The following is a 16463-nucleotide window of genomic DNA, read 5'->3' on the forward strand; positions in this document are numbered from 1 at the left end:
ACAACAGAGCTTTGAGTAGAGGTCCCTGTGCTATACAGTAGATTCTCATTAGTTACCTGTTTCATACACAGTAGTAAATGTCCACTGACAGAGGAATAGATAAAGAAGATGTGGCATGTATATACAATGGAATACTATACAGCCACAAAATGAAACAAAGCTGTGCCATTTGCCAGAACATGGATGGGTCTACATAGTCTCTGGGTCTGACATATAGAGTGAAAAAAGTCAGAAAGAGAAAACTAAATATTTTATGTTAATGTCTATATATGGAATCTAGAAAAATGCTAGTGATGAACCAACTTGACAGGCAAGAATAGAGAGGCAGACATAGAAAATGAATTTCTGGACACAGTTGGAGGAGGGGTTGTTGTTATTCAGTCACTAAGTCTTGTCTGACTCTTTGCAAGCCCATGGACGGCAGCATACCATTCTCCCCTGTCCTTCTCAGAGTTTGCTCAGGAGAAGGAGAGGGTGGGGCAAACTGAGAGAGTACCATTGACATACACACACTACCATGTTTGAATTAGATTGCTAATGAGAAACTGCTCCATAGCACAGGAAACTCAGTGTGGTATCTGTGACGACCTGAGGGCTGCAAACATGGGGAGGGTAGGAGGGAGGGTCAGGAGAGAGAGAATATATGTACACTTACAGCTGATTCATATTGCTATATAGCAAAAACCAACAAAATACTGTAAAGCAATTATTTTCCAATAAAAAGTAAATACAAAATTAAATACATTTTTGAAAAGAAATAAATTCCCAGGAAATAAGAGGAGAGACATGAGTACTAACAGTTATGCAAATTCTAAGCCTAATAGACAAGATCAAAACTCAAGAACATAAACTCAAAATTCACAATTTATGCTAATGAACTGTTAGGAAATAGACAATAATTGTAAAGGAATGCATTTCAACTATCAAACATTTACTGAGTGTTTATTCCATGCTGGGCTCAAATCTAGGGATATATGATCTGAGGTTTTGTGAACACTCATGGCTGTTACAAAGATGAGCAAATATCATTGAGACAAGACTTTTGCCCTGTGCAAGAGTCTCTCCAGGGCCTTCTTCATGTCCCTGTTCCTTAGGCTATAAATGAAGGGGTTTAGCAGTGGAGTGACCACTGTGTACATCACAGAGGCAATGGTGCTCTTATCCCTGGAAGTGTTGGATGAGGGGAAAAAATACAGTCCAATAATTGTTCCATAATACAGAGACACCACAGAGAGGTGGGAGCCACATGTGGACAATGCTTTGCAGATCCCCTTGGTGGAGGGGACCTTCAAGATGGTGGTCCCAATGCATCCATAAGAGATCAGGATGCATATGAATGGGAGGACGATAACAGCCACTCCTGCTGTGAAAATGGCCAGCTCATTGAGGGATGTGTCTGAGCAGGAGAGCTTCAGCAGGGCACCAAGGTCACAGAAGAAATGGGGGATGCTGTGGTCAGCACAAAAGGACAGCCGGGTCAGGAGGAGGGTGTGACACAGGGCATTGGCACAGGAGAGAATCCAGGACACAGTTACTAGTAAGGTGCACAGCCCCTGTCCCATGATGGTGCTATAGTGGAGAGGGTGACAGACGGCCACGTACCGATCATAGGCCATCGAGGTGAGCAGGAAATTGTCCAGATCAGTAAAAAAGAGGAAGAAATACATCTGTGTTATGCACCCTGCATAGGGGATGGATTGATCCTGAGTCTTCATGTTTATCAGCATTTTAGGGATGGTGACAGATGAAAAGGAGACATCAGTGAGGGCCAAGTGGCTGAGGAAGAAGTACATGGGGGTGTGGAGGCGAGGGTCTAGCCTGATGAGCAGAATGATGAGCAGGTTGCCCAGCACCGTGTTCAGGTACACCCCCAGGAACAGGGCAAAGAACACGCCCTGCTGCTTTGGCTGGATGGGGAGTCCCAGGAGAAGGAACTCGGACATGCTGCTCTGATTTTCCCTCTTCATGCTCCTCTCCTGTCTGCTGTGAAAGAAAGGATATTAAAGAAGCACATTTTTCCTACAGAGGCAGATAATAATGAGTCCTTTCTGCTGGTTAATGTCAGTGTCTGCCTGCATTGCCCTGTCCCTGCAAAACCCTAAAATGAATGGTATTACCATGTAAAATGGGGAATTTACCAACCAAGAAGAGGTTTGATACAGAACAGAAACTGGCTCAGTGGTATTTTTCCATCATCTAGGAGAGAGGCCGCCTCTAAGACATAATTTGCAGCTGTATCTTTTCAGCAAAGAGAAAATGTCACAGCATCTTAGTAGAGGGACAGATAGTAAGTTAAAATCTCCCTAATTTCTATTCTTTTTCTGTACATTTAAGAACAATCCTATGGTTTGACCTTCAGATTGTGACATAATGATTTTTTGAAATTTGACTTCAAAATCCTTTCCTAAGTAAAGCATAGGGAGGAACTTTCAACAAATTCTCAAAAGGAAGTGGATCAAAAATACATTGCCAAAGTTTCCATTATGTATAAAGATTGAAGAGAAAAGAATCATATCTCTTGACTGAACTCAGAGGGTCTTAGATCTCAGTCTTGCAATATCACTGCTTTACAAAGTAAAAATATTACTGTCAGTCACATATATTTTTTACTAATACTCTTATTTATCATTATCTAATCTTCTCTTGATCCTACAAACTCTCCTGACCACATAAATAGGCACACCCATAATAAAAAGAGAGGTGTCAAAGAGATAAGCCATGATATGTCTTCTCCCCTTGTCTTTAGGTACGAGCATAAGAGCTGACCACCTGTGTACACACACACACACACACAAATACACACCTGCTATAGGCAAAGGAAACCAGTTCTGCTCTGAACTTTAACCTAACGTGATGTGGCTGCTGAGAGTAAGGACTGGTTTTTCAGTTTCTCTGTAGGACACCTGGAGACCAGATGTAGCCACTTCTGTGGTCCTGAACCTCTTACCACCATCAGAGAGAAAAAATACATGAGCCATGAAGTTTGTCTCAATTCACAGCTTCAGAAATAAAGTGTGAACACTATCGTCTGCCCAACAGGAAGAGGACCCAAGGGACCAGACCCCCAAGTCCTGGTTAGAGACATGCATTAAACATAGATTAATTGCTCAGTTTTCTTCTTATTCTCTCCAAGACAGATGCCCTCGGGCACTCGTTCCTAAACTTTGATGTGCACGTAGAATCCCCTGGGAAGCTTGTTAAAGTTGCAGATCCCAGCTCCACCTCCAATGATGCTCATTCTTGAACTCTGCAGCCAGGAATTCTGACGCACATGGTCCTAAGGGCAGATTTTGAGGAAACATTGTCCTTAGGAAGAACATCATGGTGATGCCCTGTGGGTATGACCCCCCCCAAAAGATTTAAAAGACCTCTTCACCCGTCTCTACTAACTTAATGTTTCCCCTAGTTAAGTCATAACCTAGTATGTGAGCAGGGATTTATTTTCCAAGTGGAAATTCCCTTTTGATTTTCTGCTTTTAAAATTAATTCTTCTTCATGATGGAAACCCAAATACAATAACATAGATAAGAATTGAAAGAAGTACATCAGAGAACTTCACCCTTCCATTATTCATTTATCCCTCTAAAGTGGATTTTATTCAAGAAATTTTATATTTACATAAATGGGATTTAGTTTATATGGTATTTTATAGCTTTCTTTTCCTATAAGAATATATTGCAATAATATTTGCATATCTACTTCTATGCATATAAATATAAAGAATACATATAATAGCAACATGTCAATCTACTTAAAAGTTAAAAATTTTAGCTGCACTCTTGCCAAATAGTTCTGATGAACCAACTCATTGCAAAAGACACTGATGCTGGGAAAGATTGAGGGGAGAAAGTGAAGGGGGTGACAGAGGATTAGATGGTTAGATGGCATCACCAACTCAATGGACATGAAAAGTGAAAGCAAGTGAAAGTCGCTCAGTCGTGTCCAACTCTTTGTGACCCCATGGACTGTAGCCCGCCAGGTTCTTCTGTCCATGGAATTCTCCAGGCAAGAGCACTGGAGTGGGTAGCCATTGCCTTCTCCAGGGGGTCTTCCCAACCCAGGTACTGAACCCAAGTGCCCTGCATTGCAGGACAATTTTTTACTATCTGAGCCATCAGGGAAGCCCAGGAATACTGGAGTGGGTATCCTATCTCTTCTCCAGTGGATCTCCCTGACCTAGGAATTGAACTGGTGTCTCCTGCATTGCAGGCAGATTCTTTACCAGCTGAGCTACCAGGGAAGAGTTTGAGCAACTGTAGGAGATGGTGAAGGACAGGGAAACCTGGCATGCTGCAGTCCATGGAGTCACAAAGATGAAACTGGAGCCCATTATACAGAGTGAAGAAAGCCAGAAAGATAAAGACCAATACAGTATACTAACACATATATATGGAATTTGAAAAGATGGTAACGATCACCCAATATGCAAACCAGAAAAAGAGACACAGATGTACAGAACAGACTTTGGGACTCTGTGGGAGAAGGTGAGGGTGGGATGTTCTGAGAGAATAGCACTGAAACAAGTATACTATCAAGGGTGAAACAGATCACCAGCCCATGTTGGATGCATGAGACAAGTGCTCAGGGCTGGTGCACTGGGAAGACCCAGAGGGATGGGATGGGGAGGGAGGTGGGAGGGGGGATCGGGATGGGGAACACATGTAAATCCATGGCTGATTAATGTCAATGTATGGCAAAAACCACTATAATATTGTAAAGTAATTAGCCTCCAACTAATAAAAATAAATGAAAAAGGAAATCTTGAGCTCTTTAATAAAGTTAAACCTTACTAAAGATTATACCAAGCCTTGAAATCTTCTCTGTGTCAGTTGTCTGATCAAGGTTATTTTCACATCTCCAAAGCATCCAGTTTTACAGGCTCCATTATCATGGTTCCCCCGGGGCCCAGGAGGAACTTTGTGCTCCTTTGAAAAGAGAAGAACCTAACTTTGAAAATGTCCAGGAAAAAAACATGAAGAATGGAAGGTTAAATTGAATTCTGTGAAAAGAGAGGTAATAAAGCCAAATCGTCTTCATTCACCTAAGGGATTGCTTTAGTCAGAGCTTATGAAATGAAATAAATAAACAGTAAAGTAATTTGCCATTGCAATATTCTATTCATGTATCAAATGTCAAACTGTTTCCAATATTTTGATTTGCATCTTTACTCCCAAACAGACTAGAGCTGGGGACATTCCACAGACTTAAACGTCACTCCGGAGACTGGTTACATATTGTTTAGTCTTACGTTTATGTATAATGTTGGTAAAGATATTACACTTTGCGTAGCACCAGCACACACATGAGCTTCCCTGGTGGCTCAGATGGTAAAGTGTCTGCCTGCAATGCAGGAGACCTGGGTTCGATCCCTGGGTTGGGAAGATCTACTGGAGAAAGAAATGGCAACCCACTCCAGTATTCTTGCCTAGAGAATCCAAAGGATGGAGGAGACTGGTAGGCTACAGTCCATGGGGTTGCAAAGAGTTGGACACAACTGAGTGACTTCAGTTTCACTTTCAGCACACACATACAAAATGACACGATAGAAAGACTGGGATAAAAACCAATGCTTATCTTTCTGGCTTACTTCACTCTGTATAATGGGCTCCAGTTTCATCCATCTCATTAGAACTGATTCAAATGAATTCATTTTAATGGCTGAGTAATATTCCATGGTGTATATGTACCACAGCTTCCTTATCCATTCATCTGCTGATGGGCATCTAGGTTGCTTCCATGTCCTGGCTATTATAAACAGTGCTGCGATGAACATTGGGGTGCATGTGTCTCTTTCAGATCTGGTTTCCTCAGTGTGTATGCCCAGAAGTGGGATTGCTGGGTCATATGGCAGTTCTATTTCCAGTTTTTAAAGACATCTCCACACTGTTCTCCATAGTGGCTGTACTAGTTTGCATTCCCACCAACAGTGTAAGAGGGTTCCCTTTTCTCCACACCCTCTCCAGCATTTATTGCTTGTAGACTTTTGGATAGCAGCCATCCTGACTGGCGTGCAGTGGTACCTCATTGAGGTTTTGATTTGCATTTCTCTGATTATGAGTGATGTTGAGCACCTTTTCATGTGGTTGTTAGTTATCTGTATGTCTTCTTTGGAGAAATGTCTGTTTAGATCTTTGGCCCAATTTTTGATTGGGTCATTTGTTTTTCTGGAATTGAGCTTCAGGAGTTGCTTGTATATTTTTGAGATTAATACACCAATACAGTATACTAATGCATATATATGGAATTTAGAAAGATGGTACTGATAACCCTATATGCAAGACAGAAAAAGAGACACAGATGTACAGAACAGACTTTTAGACTCTATGGGAGAAGGTGAGGGTGGGATGATCTGAGACAACAGCATCGAAACATGTATATTATCAAGTGTGAAACAGATTGCCAGTCCAGGTTGGATGCATGAGACAAGTGCTCAGGGCTGGTGCACTGGGATGACCCAGAGGGATGGAATGAGGAAGGAGGTGGGAGGGGGGTTCAGGACGGGGAACACATGTAAATCCATGGCTGATTCATGTCAATGTATGGCAAAAACCACTACAATATTGTAAAGTAATTAGCCTCCAACTAATAAAAATAAATGGAAAAAGAAAATAATCCAAAGGGTTAGTAAGAGGAGGAAAAAAAAATGTGGAAAATTATGATTATGTGAAAATAAAAATTGTGTGATGCTAAAAAAAAAACCAATACTAAAAAAGACATACACCTAATAAGAAAACAATAGAGATAAAATGAACAAGAAATAAACTAATCTAAAAGAAGGCAGAAAAAAAGAGAAAAGAAAACAAAAAAGAATCTCCCTCCAAATCAGTTTGCACTAAGTGATTTTGCAAGGCAGCAGGATTACAAAGCTGATGAACAAAAACCAAAAATCAATGGTATTTCATATCTTAGCATTGAGAATTAAAAATGTTTAATATACTGTTTATAACAGTATAAAAACTGAAAAATATATATGGATGAATATATTAAAATACCTGCAATACCAGTACATTAGAAACCACAAAATATTTATGGTGAATAAAGAGGATGCAAATAGAGATATACCTTGCACACAGACTGGATAACTCAACATTATTATAGAGCTGGTTCTCTCCTCCATTTGACCTACAGAGTCAATGCAATCAAAGCCAAAAACATTAGCAGTCTACTCTTTGAAGATACTTCTTAATTTTACACAGAAGTGAAAGGGAAGCCACGATAATTTAAAATGAGAAAAAAACTGCCAGACTTACTTTACCTAATTTCAAAACTTTTATAATCCATAGCAAGGAAAATAACAATATTGGCATGAGAATAGGAATATAGATCAATAGAACAGTGAATAACTTTGAAATCAATCAATACACACAAGGTCAATTAATAGTTTATGAATGCACCAAGGCAATTTAATGTGGCAAGAATATTGTTTCAGAAAACAATGTCAGCATGATTCAGTATCAATATGTCTTAAGAGAACACGGACTCTTGGCTGCACCACATGCAAAACATAACTTGAAAAAGAGCAATTGTGTAAAACCTATAAGTATAAAACTATGGTGTAGGCAACATTTCCTTAGATAAGACATAGAAGTCATGAACTCTAAAAAAAAAATCTTGACTTCATAATAATAAAATGCATCTGCATTTCTAAAGAAACTCTTCTTTAAAAATTTTTATTGGAGTATAATTGCAATGTTGTATCAGTTTCTGCTCTTGAGGAAAGTGAATCAGTCACATGTATACATTTTTGTTGTTCAGTCACTCAGTCATGTCCAGCTCTTTGCCACCCGATGGACTGTAGCATGCTAGGCCTCCCTGTCCCTTACCATCTCCCAGAGCTTGCTCAAACTCATGTCCACTGAGTCGATGATGCCATCCAACCATCTCGTCCTCTGTTGTCCTGTTCTCCTGCCTTCAATCTTTCCCAGCATCAAGGTCTTTTCCAGTGTATCGACTCTTCATATTAAGTGGCCAAAGTATTGGAGCTTCAGCTTCAGCATCAGTCCTTCCAAGGGTTATTCAGGATTGATTTCATTTAGGATTGACTGGTTTAATCTCCTTGCAGTCCAAGGCACTCTCAAGAGTCTTCTCCAACACCACAGTTTAAAGGCGTTAATTCTTTGGCGCTCAGCCTTCTTTATGGTCCAACTCTCACATCTATGTATGACTACTGGAAAACCATAGCTTTGAATGGACATTTGTTGGCAAAGTAACATCTCTGCTTTTTAATATGCTGTCTAGGCTCATCATAGCTTTTCTTCCAAGGAGTAAGGTTCTTTTAATTTCATGGCTGCAATCACCACCTGCAGTGATTTTCAAGCCCAAGAAAATAAAGTCTGTCATGGTTTCCATTGTTTCCCCATCTGTTTGCCATGTAGTGATGGGACCAGATGCCATGATCTTAGTTTTTTGCATGTTGAGTTTTAAGTCAGCTTTTTCACTTTCCTTTTTCACCTTCATCAAGAGGCTCTTTAGTCCCTCTTGGTTTTCTGCCATAAGGGTGGTGTCATCTGCATATCTGAGATTATTGATATTCCTCTTGGCAATGTTGATTCCAGCTTGTGCTTCATCTAGCCAGGCATTTCGCATGATGCACTCTGCATAGAAGTTAAATAACCAGGGTGACAATAAACAACCTTGACGTACTCCTTTCCCAATTTGGAGCCTGTCCATTGCTCTATGTCCAGTTCTAACTGTTGCCTCTTGACCTGCATTCAGGTTTCTCAGGAGGCAGGATAGGTGGTCTGGTATTCCCATCTCTTGAAGAATTATCCAAAGTTTGTTGTGATCCACACATTCAAAGGCCTTAGTGTAGTCAATGAAGCAGGAAAGAAAGTGAAGTCACTCAGTCATGTATGACTCTATGCGACCTTGTGGACTGTAGCCTACCAGGCTCCTCTATCCATGGGATTCTCCAAGCAAGAATACTGGAGTGGGTTGCCATTTCCTTTTCCAGGGGATCTTCCCGACCCAGGAATTAAACCAGGGTCTCCTGCATTGCAGGCAGATGCTTTACTCTCTGGGCCACCAGGGAATGAAACAGAAGTAGATATTTTTCTGGAATTCTATTGCTTTTTCTATGATTGAACGGATGTTGGCCATGTGTTCTCTGGTTCCTCTGCCGTTTCTAAATCCAGCTTGAATATTTCAAAGTTCTTGGTTCACATACTGTTGAACCAGTCTAACTTGGAGAATTTTGAGAATTACTTTGCTAGCATGTGAAATGAGTGCAACTGTGCAGTTGTTTGAAAACTCTTTGACATTGCCCTTCTTTGGAACTGGAATGAAAACTGATCTTTTCCATTCCTATGGCCACTGCTGAGTTTTCCAAATTTGCTGGCATGTGGAGCTCAGCACTTTAACAGCATCATCTTTTAGGATTTGAAATAACTCAGCTGGAATTCCATCATCTCCACTAGCTTTGTTTGTAGTGATGCTTCCTAAGGCCCACTTGACTTTGTACTCCAAGATATCTGGCTCTAGGTGAGTGATCACACCATCGTGGTTATCTGGCTTATTCCGATTTTTTTGTATAGTTCTTCTGTGTATTCTTGCCATCTCTTCTTAATATCTTCTTCAGTTAGGTCCATGCCATTTTTGTCCTTTATTGTGCCCATCTTTGCATGACATGTTCCATTGGTATTTCTCCATTTCTCCATTGAAGAGACCTCTAGTCTTTCCCATTCTATTGTTTTCCTCTATTTCTTTGCATTGTTTACTTAGGAAGGCTTTCTTATCTCTCCTTGCTATTCTATTTAATATACAGTAGTATTTAACACAATACTACTATGTATTAAAATACAAAAATTTAATATAATACTACTATATTTAAAAGATAACAGTTTAGCACAGGGAACTCTTCTCAATGTTCTGTGGTGGATTTCCTTTCCATTTAGGTCACCACAGAGCAGTGAGAAGAGTTCCCTGTGCTATACAGTAAGTTCTCGTTAGTTATCTTTATAGTACATCGTACTAAAAGTCTGGTTGCTTTTTTATTTTTTATCTCTGGTTCCTCTGCTTTTTCTAAACCCAGCTTGGATATCTGGAACTTCTTGGTTCACATAATGCTGAAGCCTAGCAAGCAGGATTTTGACAATAATCTTACTAGCATGGGAGATGAGAGCAAATGTCTGGTGGTTTGAAAGGAAAGGAGTAAGACAGGGTTGCTTATTGTCACCCTGTTTATTTAACTTATGGGCTGAGCACATCATGAGAAATGCTGGGCTGGATGAGTTACATGCTAGAATCAAGATTGGCAGAAGAAACATCAACAGTTTCAGACAGGTGGATGATACCTCTCTAATAGCAGAAAGTGAAAATGAAAAAAAAAAAAAGAACCTCTTGATGAAGGTGAAGGAGGAGAGTGAAAAAGCCAGATGAAATCTAAATATTAAAAAAAACTAAGATCATGACATCCAGCCCCATCACTTCATGGCAAATAGAAGGGGGAAATGTGGAAGCAGTGACAGATTTCCCTCTTCTTGGGCTCTAAAATCACTGCTGATGGTGACTGCAGCTGTGAAATTAGATGATTGCTTCTTGGCAGGAAAGCTATGACAAACCTAGCGTCTTAAAAAGCAAAGACATCACTTTGCCGACAAAGGTCTGTATAGTCAAGGCTATGGTTTTTCCAGTAGTCACATACGGTTGTGAGAGCTGGATGGTAAAGAAGACAGAGCGCCGACCAATTGATGTTTTCCAACTCTGGTGCTGGAGAAGACTTCTGAGAGTCCCTTGGACAGCATGGAGATCAAACCAGTCAATCTTAAATGAAATCAACCCTGAATACTCATTGGAAGGATTGATGCTGAAGCTCCAATACTTTGGTCACCTGATGTGAACAGCCAGCTCACTGGAAAAGATCCTGATGCTGGGAAAGACTGAAGGCAGAAGGAGAAGAGTGCTACAGGGGTAAGATGTTTCAATAGCATCACTGATGCAATGGACGTGAACTCCGGCAAACACCAGGAGATGGTGAAGGACAGGGAGGCCTGACATGCTGCAGTCCATGGGGTCACAAAGAGTCAGACGTGACCAGGCCACTGAACGACAACGATAGTAAATGTATATGACAGAGGAATGGATAAATATGTGGCACATAACTGTTAGTGGGAATGTGAATTGGTACAGCCACTGTGGAAGACGGTATGGAGATCCTTAAAAAACTAGGAATAAAACCACCACATGACCCAGCAATCCCACTCCTAGACATATACCCGGAGGAAACCAAAGTTGAAAAAGACATGTGTACCCCAAGTGTTCATTACAGCACTATTTACGATAGCTAGAACATAGAAGCACCCTAGATGTCCATCAACAGATGAATGGACAAAGAAGATGTGGTACATGTACACAATGGAATATTACTCAGCCATAAAAAGAAACACATTTGAGTCAGTTCTAATGAGGTGAATGAACCTAGAGCCTATTATACAGAGTGAAATAAGTCAGAAAGAGAAAGATAAATATCACATGCTAATGCATATATATAGAATCTAGAAAGATGGTACTGAAGAATTTATTTGCAGGGCAGCAGTGGAGAAACAGACATAGAGAACAGATTTATGGACAGAGAGGGGAGGAGAAGGTGAGAGGTATGAAGATGTGGCACATATATACAATGGAATATTACACATCCAAAAAATGGATCAAACTGTGCCATTTTCCGAGACGTAGACTGACCTACAGATTGTCATATACAACGAAGTGAGTCAGAAGAGAAAAAAAAATCATATATTAGTGCATATATATGGAATCTGGAAACAGTACTGATGAACCTATTTCTAGGTCAGGAATAGAGATGCTAACAGATGCAGAGAACAGACATATGGACACACCAGGGAAGGAGAGGGTGGCACAAATTGGGAGATTAGGATTGACGCATATACACTACCACGTGTAATGTAGACAGCTGGTGGGAAGCAGCCACATAACACAGGGGACTCAGCTCAGTGCTCTGTGATGACCCAGATGGGTGGAAAGGCTGGGTGGTGGGAGGCAGACTCAAGAGGGAGGGGATACATGTATACTTACAGCTGATTCGTGTGGCTGTACATCAGAAACCAACACAACATTCTAAAGCAATTATCCTCCAATTAAAAATAAATAAAAAACAAAATTAAATAAAATACTTTTAAGGGGACTAATAAATTCCCAGGCAATGAGAGGAGAGACATAAGTACTGCCAGCTATGCAATTTCTCAGTCTGATACACAAAATTTATAATCAAGAATATCAACTCAAAATTAACAATTTATGCTAATGAATTGTAAGGGAATAGACAATAACTGTCATAGGATGTAATCTAAGTTACCAAATATTAACTGAGGATTTATTCCATGCTAGAATCTGGGGTTCTATGTCTGTTATAAGATGAGCAAACATCATTGAGACAAGACTTTTGCCCTGTGCAAGAGTCTCTCCAGGGCCCCCATCATGTCCCTGTTCCTTAGGCTATAAATGAAGGGGTTCAGCAGTGGAGTGACCACTGTGTACATCACAGAGGCAATGGTGCTCTTGTCCCTGGAGGTGCTGGATGAGGGGAAAATATACAGCCCAATAATTGTTCCATAATACAGAGACACCACAGAGAGGTGGGAGCCACATGTGGACAATGCTTTGCAGATCCCCTTGGTGGAGGGGACCTTCAGGATGGTGACCCCGATGCGTCCATAAGAGATCAGGATGCATACTAGTGGGAGGATGATGACGGCCACTACTGCTGTGAAAATGGCCAGCTCATTGAGGGATGTGTCTGAGCAGGAGAGCTTCAGCAGGGCACCAAGGTCACAGAAGAAATGGGGGATGCTGTGGTCAGCACAAAAGGACAGCCGGGTCAGGAGGAGGGTGTGACACAGGGCATTGGCACAGGAGAGAATCCAGGACACAGTTACTAGTAAGGTGCACAGCCCCTGTCCCATGATGGTGCTGTAGTGGAGAGGGTGACAGATGGCCACGTACCTATCATAGGCCATCAAGGTGAGCAGGAAATTGTCCAGATCAGTAAAAAATATGAAAAAATACATCTGTGTTACACACCCTGCATAGGGAATGGATTGATCCCGAGTGTGCATGTTTATCAGCATCTTAGGGACGGTGACAGATGAAAAGGAGACATCAGTGAGGGCCAAGTGGCTGAGGAAGAAGTACATGGGGGTGTGGAGGCGAGGGTCTAGCCTGATGAGCAGAATGATGAGCAGATTACCCAGCACCGTGGTCAGATACATGCCCAGGAACAGGGTGAAGAACCCGCCCTGCTGCTTTGGCCGGATGGGGAGCCCCAGGAGGAGGAACTCGGACATGCTGCTCTGGTTCTCAGGCCTCATGCTCCTCTCCTGTGTGCTGGGGATGAAAGAACAGTGAAAGAAGCAGAAACTAACTATCAGGCAGATCGAAATGAGTCCCTAGCATAGTAGAGGGATGATAAGTTAAAATCTACCTCATTTCTATTTTGTTTCTGTACCTTTAAAAACAGTCATAAAGTTTGACCTTCAGGCTGTGACGTATTGAACTTTTGAAATCTGGCTTCAAAATCCTTTAGTAAGTATAGTGAGGAAGTTTCAACAACAAATCTCAAAGGAAAGTGGATCAAAAATAAATGGTCAAAGTTTCCATTATGTATAAAGATTGAAGGAAAAAGAAGCTAATCTGTTGATTGAACTCAGAGTGCCTTAGAGCTCAGTCTTGCAACATCACTGCTTTACAAAGCAAACTTATTACTGGCAGTTATGTATTTTTTACTAGTACTCATATTTTTCAATCTCCAGTCTCCTCCTGATCCAACATGTTTCCATGACCCCTTGAACATCCATAGTAAATAGTGTTGTTGTAAATAGGTTTCAAAGAGATAAACCATGGCATGTCTTCTCCCCCACCACCATATTTAGAAACTAATAATAAGAAATTACATAAGCCAAGAGCACAAAGAGGTGATGACCACCTGTGCACACACACACACACACACACACATACACACACACACACTTGCTTTTGGTTGAAAGAGACTAAGTTCTACTCTAAACTTTATGCTCAAGTGATCTAACTGCAGGGAATAAGGACTGGTTTCTCAGCTTCTCTGGGCCTTCCCTGGTGGCTCAGATGGTAAAGAACCTGCCTGCAATGCAAAGGGGGAGACCCGGGTTCGATTCCTGGGTTGGGAAGATCCCCTGGAGAAGGGAATGGCAACCCACTCCAGTATTCTTGCCTGGAGAATTCCATGGACAGAGAAGCCTGGCGGCTACAGCCAGTGGGGTCACAGAGAATCAGACAAAATGGCTTCAGCTTCTCAGTAGGATACTCCGAGACCAGATTTAGCCACCACTTCTGTGGTCCCGAACCTCTCACCAGCATCAGGGCAAAATAAGCAGACTCCTCAATTCACAGTTTCAGAAATGGAAATATGAAGACTATGCTCTGCCCACCAAGGAGGGGACCCCAGGGACCGGGCACCAAGTTCTTGGCTAAAGACATGAATTAAACATCTATTAATTACTCAGTTTTCTTTATACTCCCTTCAGGAAAGATGCTTCCAGGCAGTGGTCCCTAAACTTCAACACTCCCCAGAATCCCTTGGGAGCTTGTTAAAGATGCAGATCCCAGCTCCACCTCCAGTGATGCTCATTCATGAGCTCTAGGGCCAGGGAATTCTGAGGCACATGGTCCTAAGGGTTGACACTGAGGAAATACTGTCCTGAGGAAGAACATCGAGCCCAAAGGAGATATGGAAAGATCTCCTTACTGCCCCTTCCCTATGGCTTAATGTTTCCTCTAGTTAGGTCATAGCTTGGATATACAGATGGAATTTTTTCTCCCAAGTGGGAATTCCTTTTTGATTTGATGCTTTTAAAATTAATTCTTCTTTATGATGGGAATCCAAATACAATAACATAGACATGAAAACAAAGGAGAAAGTCAAAGTACTTCACCCATCCATTATTTATTTATCCTTCTAAGATGGTTTTTTTAGTTAAATTATTTTAATTAGAGGATAATTACTCTACAATATTATGATGGTTTTTGCCTTACATCAACATGAATCAGCCATGGGTATACATATTTCCATTAATGAAGTTTACTTTATATGGTAATTTATAGTTTTCTTTTCCTATTGTAATTTATTATAATAATTGTATATGTACTTCTATGCATTTCAATACATAACAAAATGTATCTGTTCTTCAAAACAAACTCTTTTGAAAAAAATTTTATTGGACTATAGTTTCTTTACAATGCTGTGTTATTTTCTGCTATACAGGAAAGTGAATCAGCCATATGCATACATATACCCCTCTGTCTTTGGATTTCCTTCCCATTTAGGTCACCACAGAGAACTGAACTGAGTTCCTTATGCTCTACAGTTATGTTCTCATTAGTTATATATTTTATGCATAGTAGTAAATGTCCATCAAGAGAAGGGTAGATAAAGATGTGGAACGTATATACAATGGAATATTACACAGCCATAAAATGGAACAAAACTGTTCCATATGAGGAGACATGGATGGACCTACAGACTCACACAGAATGAACTAAGTCAGAAAGAGAAAAACAAACATCGTATATTAGCACAAAAGAAGGGAAGGATTGATGCTGAAGCTGAAACTCCAATACTTAGGCCACCTGATGCAAAGAACTGACTCATTTGAAAAGACCCTGATGTTGGGAAAGATCAAAGGCGGGAGGAGAAGGGGACGACAGAGGATGAAATGGTTGGATGGCATCACCAACTCAATGGACATGAGTTTGAGTAAGCTGCGGGAGTTGGTAATAGACAGGGAAGCCTGACATGTTGTAGTCCATGGGGTCACTAAGAATCGGACACGATTGAGTGACTGAAATGAACTGAACTGAACTGAACACAAAAGAAACTCAAAATAGAAAGACAGGCTTCAGAAAATATTCTCAAAATGTATTTCTGATAAAGACTTGAATCCAGAACATATACAAAAGACAAGCAATCCAATAATTTTTTTAATAATGTGAAAAATTTGAACAGATATCTCACCAAAGGAAGATATATAGCAAATTAGCATATATAAAGACACTAAACATCATTAGTCATTAGAATAATGGAAATGAAAATCACAATGATATAGCACAACAAACCCATTAGAATGGCCAAAATTCAGATAAATGGCAATTCCTAGTGGTAGTGAAGATGTGAGAACTCTCAAACATTACAGGCAGTATTGCATAATAAAGAACTGTTTAGGAAATAGTTGGTCAGTTTCTCCTGAAGTTAAATACACCCTTGGCTCTGCAATTCCACTCTTAGGGATCTATGCAAAAGAAATATAAATTTCTCACACAAAGATCTGAATGTACAGCTATGTGCTGCTGTGCTCTGCTTAGTCAGGCAGTTGTGTCTGACTCTCTGCGGCCCCATGGACTGTAGCCCACCAGGCTCTTCTGTCCATGGGGATTCCCTAGGCAAGAATATTGGAGGGTGTTGCTGTGCACTCCTCCAG

At 40.8% G+C, this 16463-nt stretch overlaps 1 protein-coding gene across 2 annotated transcripts; it reads right to left on the reverse strand.

The window, feature by feature from the left end:
* Positions 1-1025: 1025 nt before the first annotated feature.
* On the reverse strand, positions 1026-13322 carry LOC122442125 (olfactory receptor 1J4-like). 2 transcript variants are annotated; one of them, XM_043469477.1, is made up of 2 exons: positions 12826-13322; positions 1026-1968 (listed from the first exon to the last, which is right to left on the reverse strand). In XM_043469477.1, exons 1-2 carry the CDS (start codon positions 13320-13322, stop codon positions 1026-1028), a joined length of 1440 nt encoding a protein of 479 aa, XP_043325412.1. The 2 variants fall into 2 exon arrangements, with proteins under 2 accessions (XP_043325412.1, XP_043325413.1); XM_043469478.1 differs by lacking the exon at positions 12826-13322 and adding an exon at positions 3802-3809.
* Between the last annotated feature and the right edge of the window lie 3141 nt (positions 13323-16463).

Source organism: Cervus canadensis, chromosome 5 (genome assembly GCF_019320065.1).
Source record: "Cervus canadensis isolate Bull #8, Minnesota chromosome 5, ASM1932006v1, whole genome shotgun sequence".
In the NCBI taxonomy this organism is placed as follows: Eukaryota; Metazoa; Chordata; class Mammalia; order Artiodactyla; family Cervidae; genus Cervus; species Cervus canadensis.